Source organism: Neoarius graeffei, chromosome 24, assembly GCF_027579695.1.
Source record: "Neoarius graeffei isolate fNeoGra1 chromosome 24, fNeoGra1.pri, whole genome shotgun sequence".
Lineage (NCBI taxonomy): Eukaryota > Metazoa > Chordata > Actinopteri > Siluriformes > Ariidae > Neoarius > Neoarius graeffei.
Genome location: NC_083592.1, coordinates 9,357,340 through 9,371,827, shown reverse-complemented (window position 1 = coordinate 9,371,827; position 14,488 = coordinate 9,357,340). Strand labels below are relative to the sequence as shown.

The window sequence follows — 14,488 nt, the reverse complement described above, 5'->3', positions numbered from 1 at the left end:
CTCACTTGTACGGTATCTTCTCTTTGAACCGTCTAACTTTTCTTTCTCTGATGGTCCCGTCTCCTAGTTTATCTTTCCTATAGCTCTGAGGCACCTCATCTCCGACACCTCGAGTCTGTCGAGTTGGTGGTTCTTCACTGGTTCCTCCTGGTTATAGCTGCTATAGAGATCTTGCAGTCACATGACCGGAAAGTTCACAGCCGCCATCTTGTCGGTAAAAAACACCGCTGAATATTGCTGCACTCGTGTACAGAATGGATCAATTTCAACCGACAGACTACACGGCTCATTTTTCTGATGAACAGATAACTAGATATATGTCTAAAATAAACGACCTACAGATTAGTGACCCTTATGGCTTACCGGATGTAGTTTTCACGACCGTGTCAGTGGATATTGAACTGCCAGAGGTGGAATACCCAGATGTGTATAATTACCTCATCAACTTTCCCTCGCCGTTCAGTGGTGAAGCACTGCGTGCTTATAAATCTCTGGACAGTTATCTTTACAGAAATTCAGGATTTGTCAGCCGCGGCATCTTGTAAACAAGAAAATAATCCTCATTGGATGGGTAAGTCACTTAAGTATTACTAGTACTGCACTGACCAGCCGATTATAGAATAGAATAAGGTAATTCCAGCTGTAATTCCAAATCGTCCGTCTTGTTTACCATGGATCTGGCGTTAGAGAGATAGAGGCTTGGCAGTGGAGATTTGAGTGGCTGTTTTCTGAGCTTAGTCAACAGGCCGGCTCTGCCTGCAGCCTCGCTTTTGCTTCCTCTCGCCTCCTTCGCCTGCCAGACCCGATAACAATCCACGGAGACCCCGCTGGTCTCGCTATCTCGTCCGGAATGTTGTGCATGCGATGGAAATCACTACAAACCGTCATTTTCTGCTGGAAACCAATGTCCAGTAAGTCCATACAGTTGTAGTGGATATTGAAGTCCGGTACAGACGAACAACACGCAAAAATACACACAAAAAACATAAACGTGCACAGGTAGGGAGAGCTTGTAGCCGCAGCCGTTGTAGTAGAATTGTATATAGTAGGGTTTTCCAGAAGAAAAGGTAGCAGAAGTAAAAGGCGGAAATATGGCGTTTGACCGACAAGATGGCGTCTGTTACAATCTGGATCGGCTGTGACGTCACATGCAAGATCTCTATAACGTGAGAAGCTCCCGTGAGAGAGCTGACGCATTGAGCCACACTCCGTCTTTAGAAATCGTACCTCGAGCCTGGGTTGATCTCCGAGCGCGAGAGAGGGTACGTCGTGATTTTTTTCAAATTGGTCCCGAGTTGAGGAGCGAAGGGAATGTGGAATGGACGTGAGGAGAAAAACTGAGCACGAGAGGAGGTGTTTATTTCTTGAGTAGAGATCAGACACACAAGTTCGGTGGGAAAAATAAAGCGGGCGAGAGGGAGGTATGTAAACGAGAGGTGATGAGAAAAGCAAAGCGCCTCAGAGGGAGACGGCGAACGAAGAGAGAGCTGGGATTTGGATTAAAAGTGCTTCCAAATCAAAGTCCCTCTGTTCAGCAGATGGCTCGGAGATGGTGTTTTTTTTTTTTTTGTAATTGCCGAACTTGAACTCCTCCGTGTTTATTTTATTGTGCAGCGACATGGCTGTCAGATTCGTCAGAACATCGCACTTCCTTCACAAAACATCTGACTCAGTGCTGTGTTTGAGTCGAGGCAGATTGTGGACCTCACCCGCAGACATCTGTCTCACTTTCATCCTACAGCTCGTGTTGGAAAGCGAGTCGGATCCCAATCCCTGCAGTGTGTTTTCAGACTTGTTTACTCCCATGTCATGCATTTGTAAGCAGGTGGATTTTTTCTTTCTTTCTTTTTTTTTTTAAAGTGCTCCCCTCATACTCCGCCTGCTGTCCTGCTTTTATGAGCGCAACTGTTGCTTGCGTGTATTCTCGGAGAGGACGAGCCAGCCGAGGCCACATTTGGATGCTAACTGCATCAGAGGTGGCATTTGTGCGCCATGTGCTGGAAGGGGTGGCGCTCCGAGCCCACTCTCGCTGCGCCCGTCAGTCTTCTTACTCAGAGCAGATAAAAGACCGTCACACCTCCCGGCCTTTTTCTTTCTGTCTCTTAGAAGAGATTTGCCAGCGTGACTGGCCAGAGGTTGCCTTGGTGATGCTGGCTGCTGGATTTCCCGCGGGTTAGTGGATGCTAGTCTTTCATTTGGTTACACACACACACACACTGTTTTCCAGACCAGTCTGTTGCTCTGCTGTTTGAAGATAAGCTTGTGTTTACTTAAATACAGCGCTTCACAATCCTGCATCATACAAAACATCTGTCTGTCCTACAGGCTTGAAGTAGCCGTCAACTTTTGACCAGACATGCAGTATTCTGTCTCTAGAGACCCGAGAAGCTCCTGTGTGGCGTCCTCCATACCGTCAAATCCCAACAAGACACCAGAAGTCCATGCCCAGGAGTCCAAAATTGGCCGTGCTCTCAGGGAAGGACACACTTAGCCTGGGCCCGCCCATCCTAAGTGTGATGCAACACGAGGGCCTGTTGCGAGCTTAGCCTGGCAAGGCAAGCTATCCAAGCTCCCAAAAAATCGGGAGCCAATCAACTTTGAGCATCTCCAACGGCCCTGGGTAGAGGCGTGTTCAAGGGACTGATGTAGTAGAACTGCGACTGGAAGCCATAGATTGTTTACAGAATCTATGCCGGAAGCGCTTCATTCACTAGAAACATTACGAACATGGAGCAGCGGCAAGCCTTTGACACAGTGGTAGATGCTGTATTGAAAGCATCCAACGGGAAGTTCTCATTGAAAATGGAGCAAAGCGCAGCCCTGGAGGTATTTATCTTCCTGTTACTCAAGCAGTTTCCGTCGCGTCACATACATCAGAGGAAAGAGTGATGTGATTGGTTTAAGCTTCGTCACAGCCTTTTCTGGCTTCGACCAGTAGCAAATTAAGGCATTTCAGGGAGGCGGGTCAACCACGCCTTTGGGAAACGGTTGGGCTTAATATCTTTGCCAGACCAAATGCTCGCAGAGCTTTGAAGTCGCGTTAGCCAGACTAGGACACAATAGTGGCCATCTGTGAGCTTGTGTATGTGGAAGAGGGCGGATAGCACTTTCCTCAGTGTGTTACGCTGTCCTGTGACCGTTTTGAGCAGAAGATGCGGTTTCACGTGTCTCCGAGGAAGCCTTCACACTTCCCCCTCCTCTTTTCACCAAGAATGGGTTCAACTGGTTCAAAAGCAAAGTTGAAAACCAGCTCCTGGTATTCCTGACAAAAGCTCCTCGGAGTGTAGTTTGTGCATGGAAGCTCACCGAAGCCTGAAATCTTTCTCGTACGTTTCTCCGAGATGTTTTGTAGCCTTTCTGCATCTCCAGAAACCTTCCTGTTGATTTTTATAGCGTTGAATCCGAAACCCCAGGATGTCTCCTTGGGCTCGTCTTGCGCAAACGTTATTAGACTTTTTTGAAAAATTGATTACTCTAAAATCCATTACTTCCACCACCGTCATTTCAATTACCGGCAGCTTAAAGGTACTCGGACCTAATCAGGCACCTAATGAAGATTTGGAAGAGAAGCATGCAGTGGATAAGACGGTGATGTTTATAGAGGAGCAGGACCTGACTTTCTCCAGTACGAGTGTGGATGGAAGGAAGGAAGGAAGGAAGGAGAGGATGAGTGCAGCTGTAAAGTGTTTGAGGAATCCGAAGCAGATGGACTTCCTGGATCAGATGGCACAATGGCGATGCCAAGCAGCTGTTCGCATGTTCTCGCACAGCGCTGGGTGTAACGCTGTTGCTTCTTGTAGCAGTGCTGCAAGCTTTTCCTGGAGCAAGTGTAATCAGAGAGAGAAAAAGACAACGGCGCTTTTGTTTTTGTGTCCATCTCTGCAGACGTCCTCTCAGCAGATGGTTTTTGAAGCCGAGACGCTGCCAGGCTCTCGCTGTCCCCCTGACACTCGGAAACAAAGGCTTTGCGACTTCCTGCCTCGGTGAGGTCCGATGTCCTCGACGCACAGAGCTGAGCTTTTAAGACACAAGCACACAAACTCCATCCTGCTGGGGTTTAATGGACTCGAGACTCGAGCGCCTGCTTCTTTCTTTACTCGCTCTATTGAGAAGACGCTTCTTAAGAAGCCTTCCAGGTCTCCTCTTCCTCCTTTTGCGGTTTGTTCATGGATAAAAGATCAGCGTGCGTTTTCTTTTCTTTTCTTATTTCAGCTGATGATGAGCATGCTTCTCGTTTCATAACATGTTTTGGTCAATTCGGTTGCCGTGCACTTTCATAACTCTCTCTGCAGAAAGCTTCCGGAGTTGCCTAAAAGGAGAGTGTGGTGGAGAGATAGAGAGAGAGATGATGAATCGTGTCTCTTGGTTTATCTCCATTTATAACCATTCCACTTCCTGTCAGATCGCAACACCTCAACCAGTAAAGATGACACCTGAATCATTGAGCCTAATTGTTCATTGATGAGCCACTCAGGGATCGACATTCCATCATCTTTCATCGTTACATCCGTTCTCCTCCATTTGTCTTCCTGTACGCGCAGCAGAGCCGTCTGAATCACATCTTCCTCAGCGATTCGTTTCATTTTAGTCAGACGTAATCGCACTTCTCCGGTTTCAGCCACATTTGAAATATCTCACGCGCGTCCCAAACATGTGTTCATAGGCAGTTAAATAATAATAGCGGATTTATTCTCAAACTTATTTTAAAGGACCCATGGCATGGTGGTTTGTTGATGCTTTAAACGGGCTCGTGGAGGTTTCCGGATGTTATATCCGCAGCCTTTCTCGAAATGAACCCTCGGCACGTAGATATAGCCTCCTGGGAGAAAGCCCCATTTCAGCGCTTTTCCCAGTGCGTCGTTTTGCTAATGAGAAGCAGGAGGCGGGGAAGGGTAGAGGGTGGGGGCGGGCCATGGGGGGAGGGGCTTGACCAAGCTGCGGGCATGAGTGAGAGTGTTCGGAGTGGTAGTTTACGAACGTATAATACCCTAGGCTTGAACATGCACTCCATAACCAAAGAGGATAGAAGCAGCAACTACAGCAACATATCGCTTATCCAACAGAAGATATGCATTGCGGAGCAATAGTCAAACATAAGCTCATAAGTTACAGTCAATTTCCAGACTAAACTCAGTTTAACAGAGCATGCTGCATGCTTTTTGGTTTTGTAGCGCAGAGTACCTGGCTAACTGCAGGAAGCGGTTAGCTGCACAGCTAATGTAGCCATTGCAAGGCTAACGTGGCACCGATTTTAAAACACGGCAAAACGACTTAACAGTTATACACTTACTTGTTCGGTGTTTGTTGCTGATGCGGCAGGGATGCTTGGTACGGACCCAGGCTTCAGTGACAGTTGATGTGCAAAACCTGCCCTGTACTGTCCCAAGTTGTGGAAACATTCCTCAGGAAAATGCTTCTGACATACACACACCGTCTTGGGTAGACTCGACGGCGTATTATTGGAGTAAATAAAATTAAGCCACTGCGTCTTCAGGGGCTCTCCCGTCGGCAGTAAAAACAGACTCCTTTCTGTGTTGTCACATCCATGTACAGCGCAACTTCCATGTTTCGCTCGCTTAGGTGGTGCCATGTTGTTGTGTCCTCTTTGGTCTCCTCACTACAAAATTGAAGTGACGTATCTATGGTGGCAACTTTTGAGTTGGGCGGGCAATCCATACAGTGGGTGGGAATCCAGAGGGGGGGCGTGGGGATCATCTCCCTTGCTGACGTAGTAAAGGGAAGAGCCTATCAACGCGCCATTTTGACGCGCCATTCTCAAATGTTGACAAAGGGTGGGCATAGTTTGGTTTACACATTATGACATTTCTAGCCACTGGGGTGACTTAAGAAGGTCAGAGGAACTCATTTTAACATTAAACCTCAGAAAGTGAAAATTTCATGCCATGGGACCTTTAAGTAAAAGTAGTCGCAGATTTCAAAAATCAAACTTTCATTTTCGGAGCTCAAATAGTGTTCAAGGAAAAAAAAAGGATTTTCTTTAAAACGTCAGACGGGCTTTCTGCATGGTGACGTATGCGATGACGTCAGGTAGCGGTCGCTTGGAGCAATTCGGCAGTTTATGTTCTCTGTTTATATCGTAGTTTTGTAAGCATTTTTACCGAATTTATCCGTTTTTAAATAAGCACGCCTCATTGTGTCGCATATAAATGCCACGATGCTAAAAAGAAAGCTGGAACTGGATCAGACACGAGACCTCACGCTGCAAAATCTTTTTTACATGATCTACAGCTGGTGCTGGGTCGATTCACAGAGAGTGTGGCATGGTTCAAAACAGATTTTAGAACGCGATGTGTCATGTCGCGCTGCAAGTTGAGCCATTTTAAATCGAGATCCGAGAGCGCGCAGCCAGACACACGACACACACTTTGCCCTTTGCCACACACACTTTCTGTAGATCATGTACAAGCCCGATTCCAAAAAAGTTGGGACAAAGTACAAATTGTAAATAAAAACAGAATGCAATAATTTACAAATCTCAAAAACTGATATTGTATTCACAATAGAACATAGACAACATATCAAATGTCGAAAGTGAGATATTTTGAAATGTCATGCCAAATATTGGCTCATTTGAAATTTCATGACAGCAACACATCTCAAAAAAGTTGGGACAGGGGCAATAAGAGGCTGGAAAAGTTAAAGGTACAAAAAAGGAACAGCTGGAGGACCAAATTGCAACTCATTAGGTCAATTGGCAATAGGTCATTAACATGACTGGGTATAAAAAGAGCATCTTGGAGTGGTAGCGGCTCTCGGAAGTAAAGATGGGAAGAGGATCACCAATCCCCCTAATTCTGCGCCGACAAATAGTGGAGCAATATCAGAAAGGAGTTCGACAGTGTAAAATTGCAAAGAGTTTGAACATATCATCATCTACAGTGCATAATATCATCAAAAGATTCAGAGAATCTGGAAAAACCTCTGTGCGTAAGGGTCAAGGCCGGAAAACCATACTGGGTGCCCGTGATCTTCGGGCCCTTAGACGGCACTGCATCACATACAGGCATGCTTCTGTATTGGAAATCACAAAATGGGCTCAGGAATATTTCCAGAGAACATTATCTGTGAACACAATTCACCGTGCCATCCGCCGTTGCCAGCTAAAACTCTATAGTTCAAAGAAGAAGCCGTATCTAAACATGATCCAGAAGCGCAGACGTCTTCTCTGGGCCAAGGCTCATTTAAAATGGACTGTGGCAAAGTGGAAAACTGTTTTGTGGTCAGACGAATCAAAATTTGAAGTTCTTTATGGAAATCAGGGACGCCGTGTCATTCGGACTAAAGAGAAGGACAGCCCGAGTTGTTATCAGCGCTCAGTTCAGAAGCCTGCATCTCTGATGGTATGGGGTTGCATTAGTGCGTGTGGCATGGGCAGCTTACACATCTGGAAAGACACCATCAATGCTGAAAGGTATATCCAGGTTCTAGAGCAACATATGCTCCCATCCAGACGACGTCTCTTTCAGGGAAGACCTTGCATTTTCCAACATGACAATGCCAAACCACATACTGCATCAATTACAGCATCATGGCTGCGTAGAAGAAGGGTCCGGGTACTGAACTGGCCGGCCTGCAGTCCAGATCTTTCACCCATAGAAAACTTTTGGCGCATCATAAAACGGAAGATACGACAAAAAAGACCTAAGACAGTTGAGCAACTAGAATCCTACATTAGACAAGAATGGGTTAACATTCCTATCCCTAAACTTGAGCAACTTGTCTCCTCAGTCCCCAGACGTTTACAGACTGTTGTAAAGAGAAAAGGGGATGTCTCACAGTGGGAAACATGGCCTTGTTCCCAACTTTTTTGAGGTGTGTTGTCATGAAATTTAAAATCACGTAATTTTTCTCTTTAAATGATACATTTTCTCAGTTTAAACATTTGATATGTCATCTATGTTCTATTCTGAATAAAATATGGAATTTTGAAACTTCCACATCATTGCATTCCGTTTTTATTTACAATTTGTACTTTGTCCCAACTTTTTTGAAATCAGGGTTGTAAAAAAGATTTTGCAGTGTGAGGTCTCGTGTCTGATCCAGTTCCAGCTTGAGCTTTCTTTTTAGCATCATTGTGGCGTTTATATGCGACACAATGAGGCGTGCTTCTTTAAAAACTGGTAAACTACAATGTAAACCGAATGGAAACGGCTGAATCGCTCCAAGCGACGCTACCTGACATCGCATACGTCACCGTCTCAGGAAGCACATCTGACATTTTTAAAGATTTTTTTTCCCTTCTCTTTTTCCTCTTTCAAACACTACTTGGTCTCCGAAAATGTGAGTTTGATTTTTGAAATCTGCGACGACTTAAAATAAATTTGAGAATAAATCTGCTGGAGGATCCCTTTAACAAAACACACGTACAGTGTAGCTGGATATATACGTGTCGAATAACCTTATAAACAGAAATCCAGGTCTGTTTGTAACCACTCCTGCGTCTGAGCATCTGTTTACTTTCCAAACTGAAGTGTTTTTGCTCTCCGCCGTTTCCTGGCACTCTGCATCAGCACCACTCAGGATACCTAATTACACTAATTAGCTCAAAGAGGCCCACAAGGTGTAGGTGTGTGTGTGTGCGTGCTGTAGTGTCTGAGTGACAAGTGGCTGTTTTGTAAAAGGTGTAATGTGTATTAGGAGCACACACCAGTGGCCAGATGAGTGAGTAATGGTGTACATGGCAGTGCGCTGGGTGTATCGGGGACAGAAGGTCGCATCGCGGCGTTCACCAATTATTCATAACGATCCGCTGTGGCTTCTTAACAAGCAAGCGGCTCGCGGGCGCGGCAAAGAGGAACGCGTTCCACAGCTCCTGCATATCCACGCACGCACCACGAGGTTACCGAACCGCCTTAGATCACACCAGATCCTTAAAAACGATGGAACGTCATTCGGCTTGTCTGTTGAAGAAGAACTGTTGGTGTGTAAACTCCAGTCATCCAAATACCCTACATATGGACGGTAGATCCGGAGCAGAAGGATAACGTCTCTCCCGCCAGCACACACATTCGCTAATTAGCTTGACCGCATGTGTGGTTTGAAAGCTGCGTGACAATCTGCTCCAATAGGAATCTGCTTTTTTGCTGCATTGTCTCTTTCCAGTCGCTGCGCGTGAACGATTCGCCGTGTCTGTGGACTGTCTGTGCTGCAAGCCAAGAAAATTCTTTTAAAAAGCACCATTGCAACAAAAGGGCAAAGCGCCCAGACGAACACACACACACACTCTCCCAGCTTCCAGAAATAGTGTGCGTGTGTGGAGGGGCATGATTAGCGAGCAGAAGCTGATGGCTGTGTGTAAACACTGAAAGAGAATGATGACGCACTCTTTCAGACGACATTACAAACACACACACGCACCAAGGTGAAGGGAAAAAAAAAAAAACCCAACCATCTCATCACATCCAGAAAGCATATTCATGTGCACTCGTATATCAAAAAAACAAAGCACGCACTCGTGTCCTGCTGCTGCCTCGGCCCTTCCTCCAGCTTCACCGTGAAACAAAGCTCTCGTGCATCAATCACACGCCACTTTAATGTGATTTTTGCCCGGGTTCAGGCAGCCAGCCGTTTCACGTCTCTGCAAATGACAGGTCGGGCTAAATGTTTCTGAGGAGCATGTTTGCCTGGCTTTATCTACAGAAGACTAAAAGGAAAAAGGCTGTGTGTGTGAGAGAGAGAGAGAGAGAGTGAAGGATTAAGATTCAGCTACAGCTGTTAGAATACGTTGATAATGAATTACCGTCATTTACGCAGCCAGCAGTGTGGTGCTGCTGTAAGGGAGTACTGTTCTTATTCTTGGATCTACATTCTGATTAATGCATGTTAAAGTGAGAGGCGTGTGTGTGTGTGAGAGAGAGATGGAGACAGAGATACTGCAAATGGATTCTCCTCAGAGACCACGCGAGTGGTGTGTGTTGCCTTGCGAGTCGTGACTGGTCGATACGCGCTCTGCTGCAGTGTCTGAACTCTAACGCTGTAATAAATGCAGCGGCGCTGAGCGGGACGACACTGACTCAACGAGGAACACCGGGTGCCGGGTCTCGTTCTGGGTTCCGGGTCACACGCAGGGTTTGGCGTCTCCATCCATCCATCAGTAACTCTGCCATTAAAAAAAAAAAAAAAAGTTTCATATAAACTTGACTCTAGAGCCAGTGTGTCAGCTTTCTCACCCAGTTTAGATATACCTGAATATATTATAACGGACGGAGGGAAAAACAGATGGAGGGATGAATGGATGGGAAAATGGTGAGATGGGTAAAAATACTGAGACATGGATGAACAAAGAGACGCAGTTGGATGGATGGACAGAGATGGACCTGGACAGATGGATAGTCAGGTTGGTGTGAAAATGGATAGATGGGGATTCGGATGGATGGATGGATGGATGGATGGATGGATGTACACATGGGCCTGTCATGTTTAGTACAGCAGGTTGGACGGATGGATTAATGAAAGTGTCCTGGATGATGGATCTCTCACACACACACACACAGTCCCATGGTGCATGTTATTTGTGACCTTGTCTAATCTCCACACCTCAGTCTTGTAATAAACTGCGTCCACACAGCTGCGTCCAGGATCACGTCACACGCTGACTCCAGATCAGCTCTCATCCCGCTCTCAACAGTAACACTCTGCACAGGGCTCATTTACACTGAGCCCAGATCAGTCCGAAACGATCACTTCTAACAGGGAGCCGCACAATCTCTTTCATTCTTTCTTTCTTTCTCTCCCTGCTGCTGTCTTGCACTCTGTCTCTCTCTCCCCTCTCTTTCATCTCTCTCTGTCTGTCTTTGTTTCTCTCTCCCCGCTGCTGTCTTTCTCACACCGTTTGTCTCTTGGTGTCTCTCTCTCTCGCTCTCTGCCTTTCTCTCTCTGTCTCCCCCCGTTGCTGTTTGTCTCTTGGTGTCTGTCTCTGCTTTTCTCTCTGTGTCCCCCCCCCCCCCCCCGCTGTGTCTCTCACACTGTCTCTCAGCTTCTGTCTGTCTCTGCCTTTCTCTCTCTCTCTCTGTCCCCCCCTTCGCTGTCTGTCTCACACCATTTGTCTCTCGGCGTCTGTCTCTGCTCTTCTCTTTGTCTTTCTGTCCCTGCCGCTGTCTCTCTCACACATCTGTCTCTTGTCTTCTGTCTGTCTCTGCCTTTCTCTCTCTGTCTCCCCCCTTGCTGTTTCTCACACCGTTTGTCTCTCAGCGTCCGTCTGTGTGTGTCTCTCTCTGCCTTTCTCTGTCTCTGCCCTTCTCACTCTCTTCCCCCCCCTTGCTGTCTCTCTCACATTGTTAGTCTCTTGCCGTCTGTCTCTCCCCATCTGTCTTTCTCTCCCTGGTCTCTTGCCCTCTGTCTGTCTGTCTCTCCCCTCTCTTTCATCTCTGTATCTCTGTCTTTCGCTGTCTTTCTCACACTGCCTGTCTTTCTCTGCCTTTCTCTAGCTGTCTCTCTCTCTCTCTCTGCCTTTCTCTCTGTTTCCCCCCTCACGGTCTGTCTCTTACCATCTCTCTCTCTCTCTCTCGGAGTATTGATTGAGCTGACAGTGATAGTCAGTGCAGGCATTCAGTAACAAAGCCTACATTAAAGCATTTGGCTCTTTCAGAGTTTTTCTCTCGCGTCTCCTCACAGCTGTTGAATGTGTCTGAATCAAAATTTTCTTCTTTCATGTTCATCTGAAGAGGAGCGTCAAGGTTCCTGATGATGTGCTTTTAAAATTCATTTTTCTGTTTTGGTGTTTTTTCCATTTAGTTGACAAAACTAAGAATGAGTTTGTTGTTGTGAAGTACAGAAAGTAATTTTATGTCCCCCGCCCCGTAGGGTTCGAGTTGCTCTACCAGCCCGAGGTGGTGCGTCTCTATCTGTCCCTGCTGACTGAGAGTCAGAACTACAACACCCTGGAGGCGGCGGCAGGGGCGTTACAGAACCTCAGCGCTGGACAGTGGACCGTCAGTACAAACACACACACACACACACACACACACGGCTATATGAGCAGAGCTTTCTTTAGTGTCAGAACCGCTGCAGCTAAGCAGTATGTCAGGCCACACACACACTCCATGTGCTTACACCGTGTGTGTGTGTGTGTGTGTGTGTGTGAGAGAGAGACACATTCTCTGCTCCCTAAGAGGATTTCAGAGAGCTCTTTCATCCTATTCTCTGTGTAGTCTTTCCCACCTGCCGAAGCTCACTATCTCCTCCTAGTGCTCACTGTAAGCTACTGCATTACTTTATTTACTGAGGAGACGAGAGCGTTCTCACATATCTCACATGGGGACGTTGTGTGAATCAGTAAGAAGCTCCAGTGCTCCCGGTTCGATCCTGAGCTCAGGTTACTGTCTGGGTGGAGTGTCGGACGTTCTCTGGTTTCACCCCCACGCCCAGAAACATGTTGTGGATCGGCTGTGCGAAATTGTAAGGTGTTCGAGATGTGCATTGCAGTGAGCACACACTCCCTTCATGCCTAGTGTACCACTAACGTGCTTACTAGAAGAGGCTGGAGAAATGTTTGTTTCTTTGGGAAGTTTAATCCGCTTTTCACCCTAAACATCAAATTTAACTCCAAAATGACGCTCGATCTCAGCTGACTGAAATTTAAAAAAGATGATTTTCTTCACAGTGGTCCAACTACATCCGGGCGACGGTGCGTAAGGAGAAAGGCCTGCCGATCCTGGTGGAGCTGCTTCGCTCCGACTCGGATAAGGTGGTGCGCGCCATCGCCATCGCCCTGCGCAACCTCTCCATCGACCGGCGCAACAAAGACCTTATAGGTGAGAGCTTCCACATGCCTCAGTGCTCAGTTCGACATCAGATCCGGTTCTCTTCTCGTGACTGGAGCGCCGGAGTCTCGGATCTTAAACACGGCCCTCAGAGACACCTCAGGGATAAATGAAGTTAATCAGATTATAAAACTGCACGAGCAGAGGCACGAGAAGAGCTTAATGACGACTCGTTTTGATTTTTATCCCAAAAATATGCCGCAGTGGTTGCAATCACACATCCCGCCTTTGCTTTCACTGCATCTCAAAATTAGATCTAAGAGATAAGCGAGAAGGCAGCGGTGTTATCCATCACCCGAGCGAGGGTATTACTTGATATTTTGAAGTGTATGAAATATTAAAGAGGCTGAATCTTCTCCGGAGTCTTAATAGAGATGTGGGAGAAATGTCAACACTGTAGTGAGGCTTTTTATATATTTATAGTAAATTTCTGTAATTACATAAGGTTCACACATGCATACACACGCGCGTATGCATGTACAGTGGTGCTTGAAAGTTTGTGAACCCTTTAGAATTTTCTATATTTCTGCATAAATATGACCTAAAACATCATCAGATTTTCACACAAGTCCTAAAAGTAGATAAAGAGAACTCCGTTAAACAAATGAGACAAAAATATTATACTTGCTCATTTATTTATTGAGGAAAATGATCCAATATTACACATCTGTGAGTGGCAAAAGTATGTGAACCTCTAGGATTAGCAGTTAATTTGAAGGTGAAATTAGAGTCAGGTGTTTTCAATCAATGGGATGACAATCAGGTGTGAGTGGGCACGCTGTTTTATTTAAAGAACAGGGATCTATCAAAGTCTGATCTTCACAACACGTTTGTGGAAGTGTATCATGGCACGAACAAAGGAGATTTCTGAGGACCTCAGAAAAAGTGTTGTTGATGCTCATCAGGCTGGAAAAGGTGACAAAACCATCTCTAAAGAGTTTGGACTCCACCAATCCACAGTCAGACCGATTGTGTACAAATGGAGGAAATTCAAGACCATCGTTACCCTCCCCAGGAGTGGTCGACCAACAAAGATCACTCCAAGAGCAAGGCGTGTAATAGTCAGCAAGGTCACAAAGGACCCCAGGGTAACTTCTAAGCAACTGAAGGCCTCTCTCCCATTGGCTAATGTTCATGAATCCACCATTAGGAGAACACTTGAACAACAATGGTGTGCATGGCAGGGTTGCAAGGAGAAAGCCACTGCTCTCCAAACAGAACATTGCTGCTCATCTGCAGTTTGCTAAAGATCACATGGACAAGCCAGAAGGCTATTGGAAAAATGTTTTGTGGACGGATGAGACCAAAATAGAACTTTTTGGTTTAAATGAGAAGCGTTATGTTTGGAGAAAGGAAAACACTGCATTCCAGCATAAGAACCTTATCCCATCTGTGAAACATGGTGGTGGTAGTATCATGGTTTGGGCCTGTTTTGCTGCATCTGGGCCAGGACGGCTTGCCATCATTGATGGAACAATGAATTCTGAATTATACCAGCGAATTCTAAAGGAAAATGTCAGGACATCTGTCCATGAACTAAATCTCAAGAGAAGGCGGGTTATGCAGCAAGACAACGACCCTAAGCACACAAGTCGTTCTACCAAAGAATGGTTAAAGAAGAATAAAGTTAATGTTTTGGAATGGCCAAGTCAAAGTCCTGACCTTAATCCAATGGAATTGTTGTGGAAGGACCTGAAGTGAGCAGT

General features: G+C 46.1%; 1 protein-coding gene across 5 annotated transcripts in view; it reads left to right on the top strand.

Annotated features, from left to right (window-relative positions):
- arvcfb (ARVCF delta catenin family member b) overlaps nucleotides 1–14,488 on the top strand; it is a 192,955-nt gene that overhangs the window by 154,091 nt on the left and 24,376 nt on the right. For all 5 annotated transcript variants that reach the window (XM_060908052.1, XM_060908049.1, XM_060908050.1 and 2 more), the window contains 2 exons: nucleotides 11,824–11,951; nucleotides 12,623–12,773. In XM_060908052.1, the coding sequence (XP_060764035.1) occupies nucleotides 11,824–11,951; nucleotides 12,623–12,773 (279 nt within the window). The remainder of the gene's footprint in view (nucleotides 1–11,823; nucleotides 11,952–12,622; nucleotides 12,774–14,488) is intronic.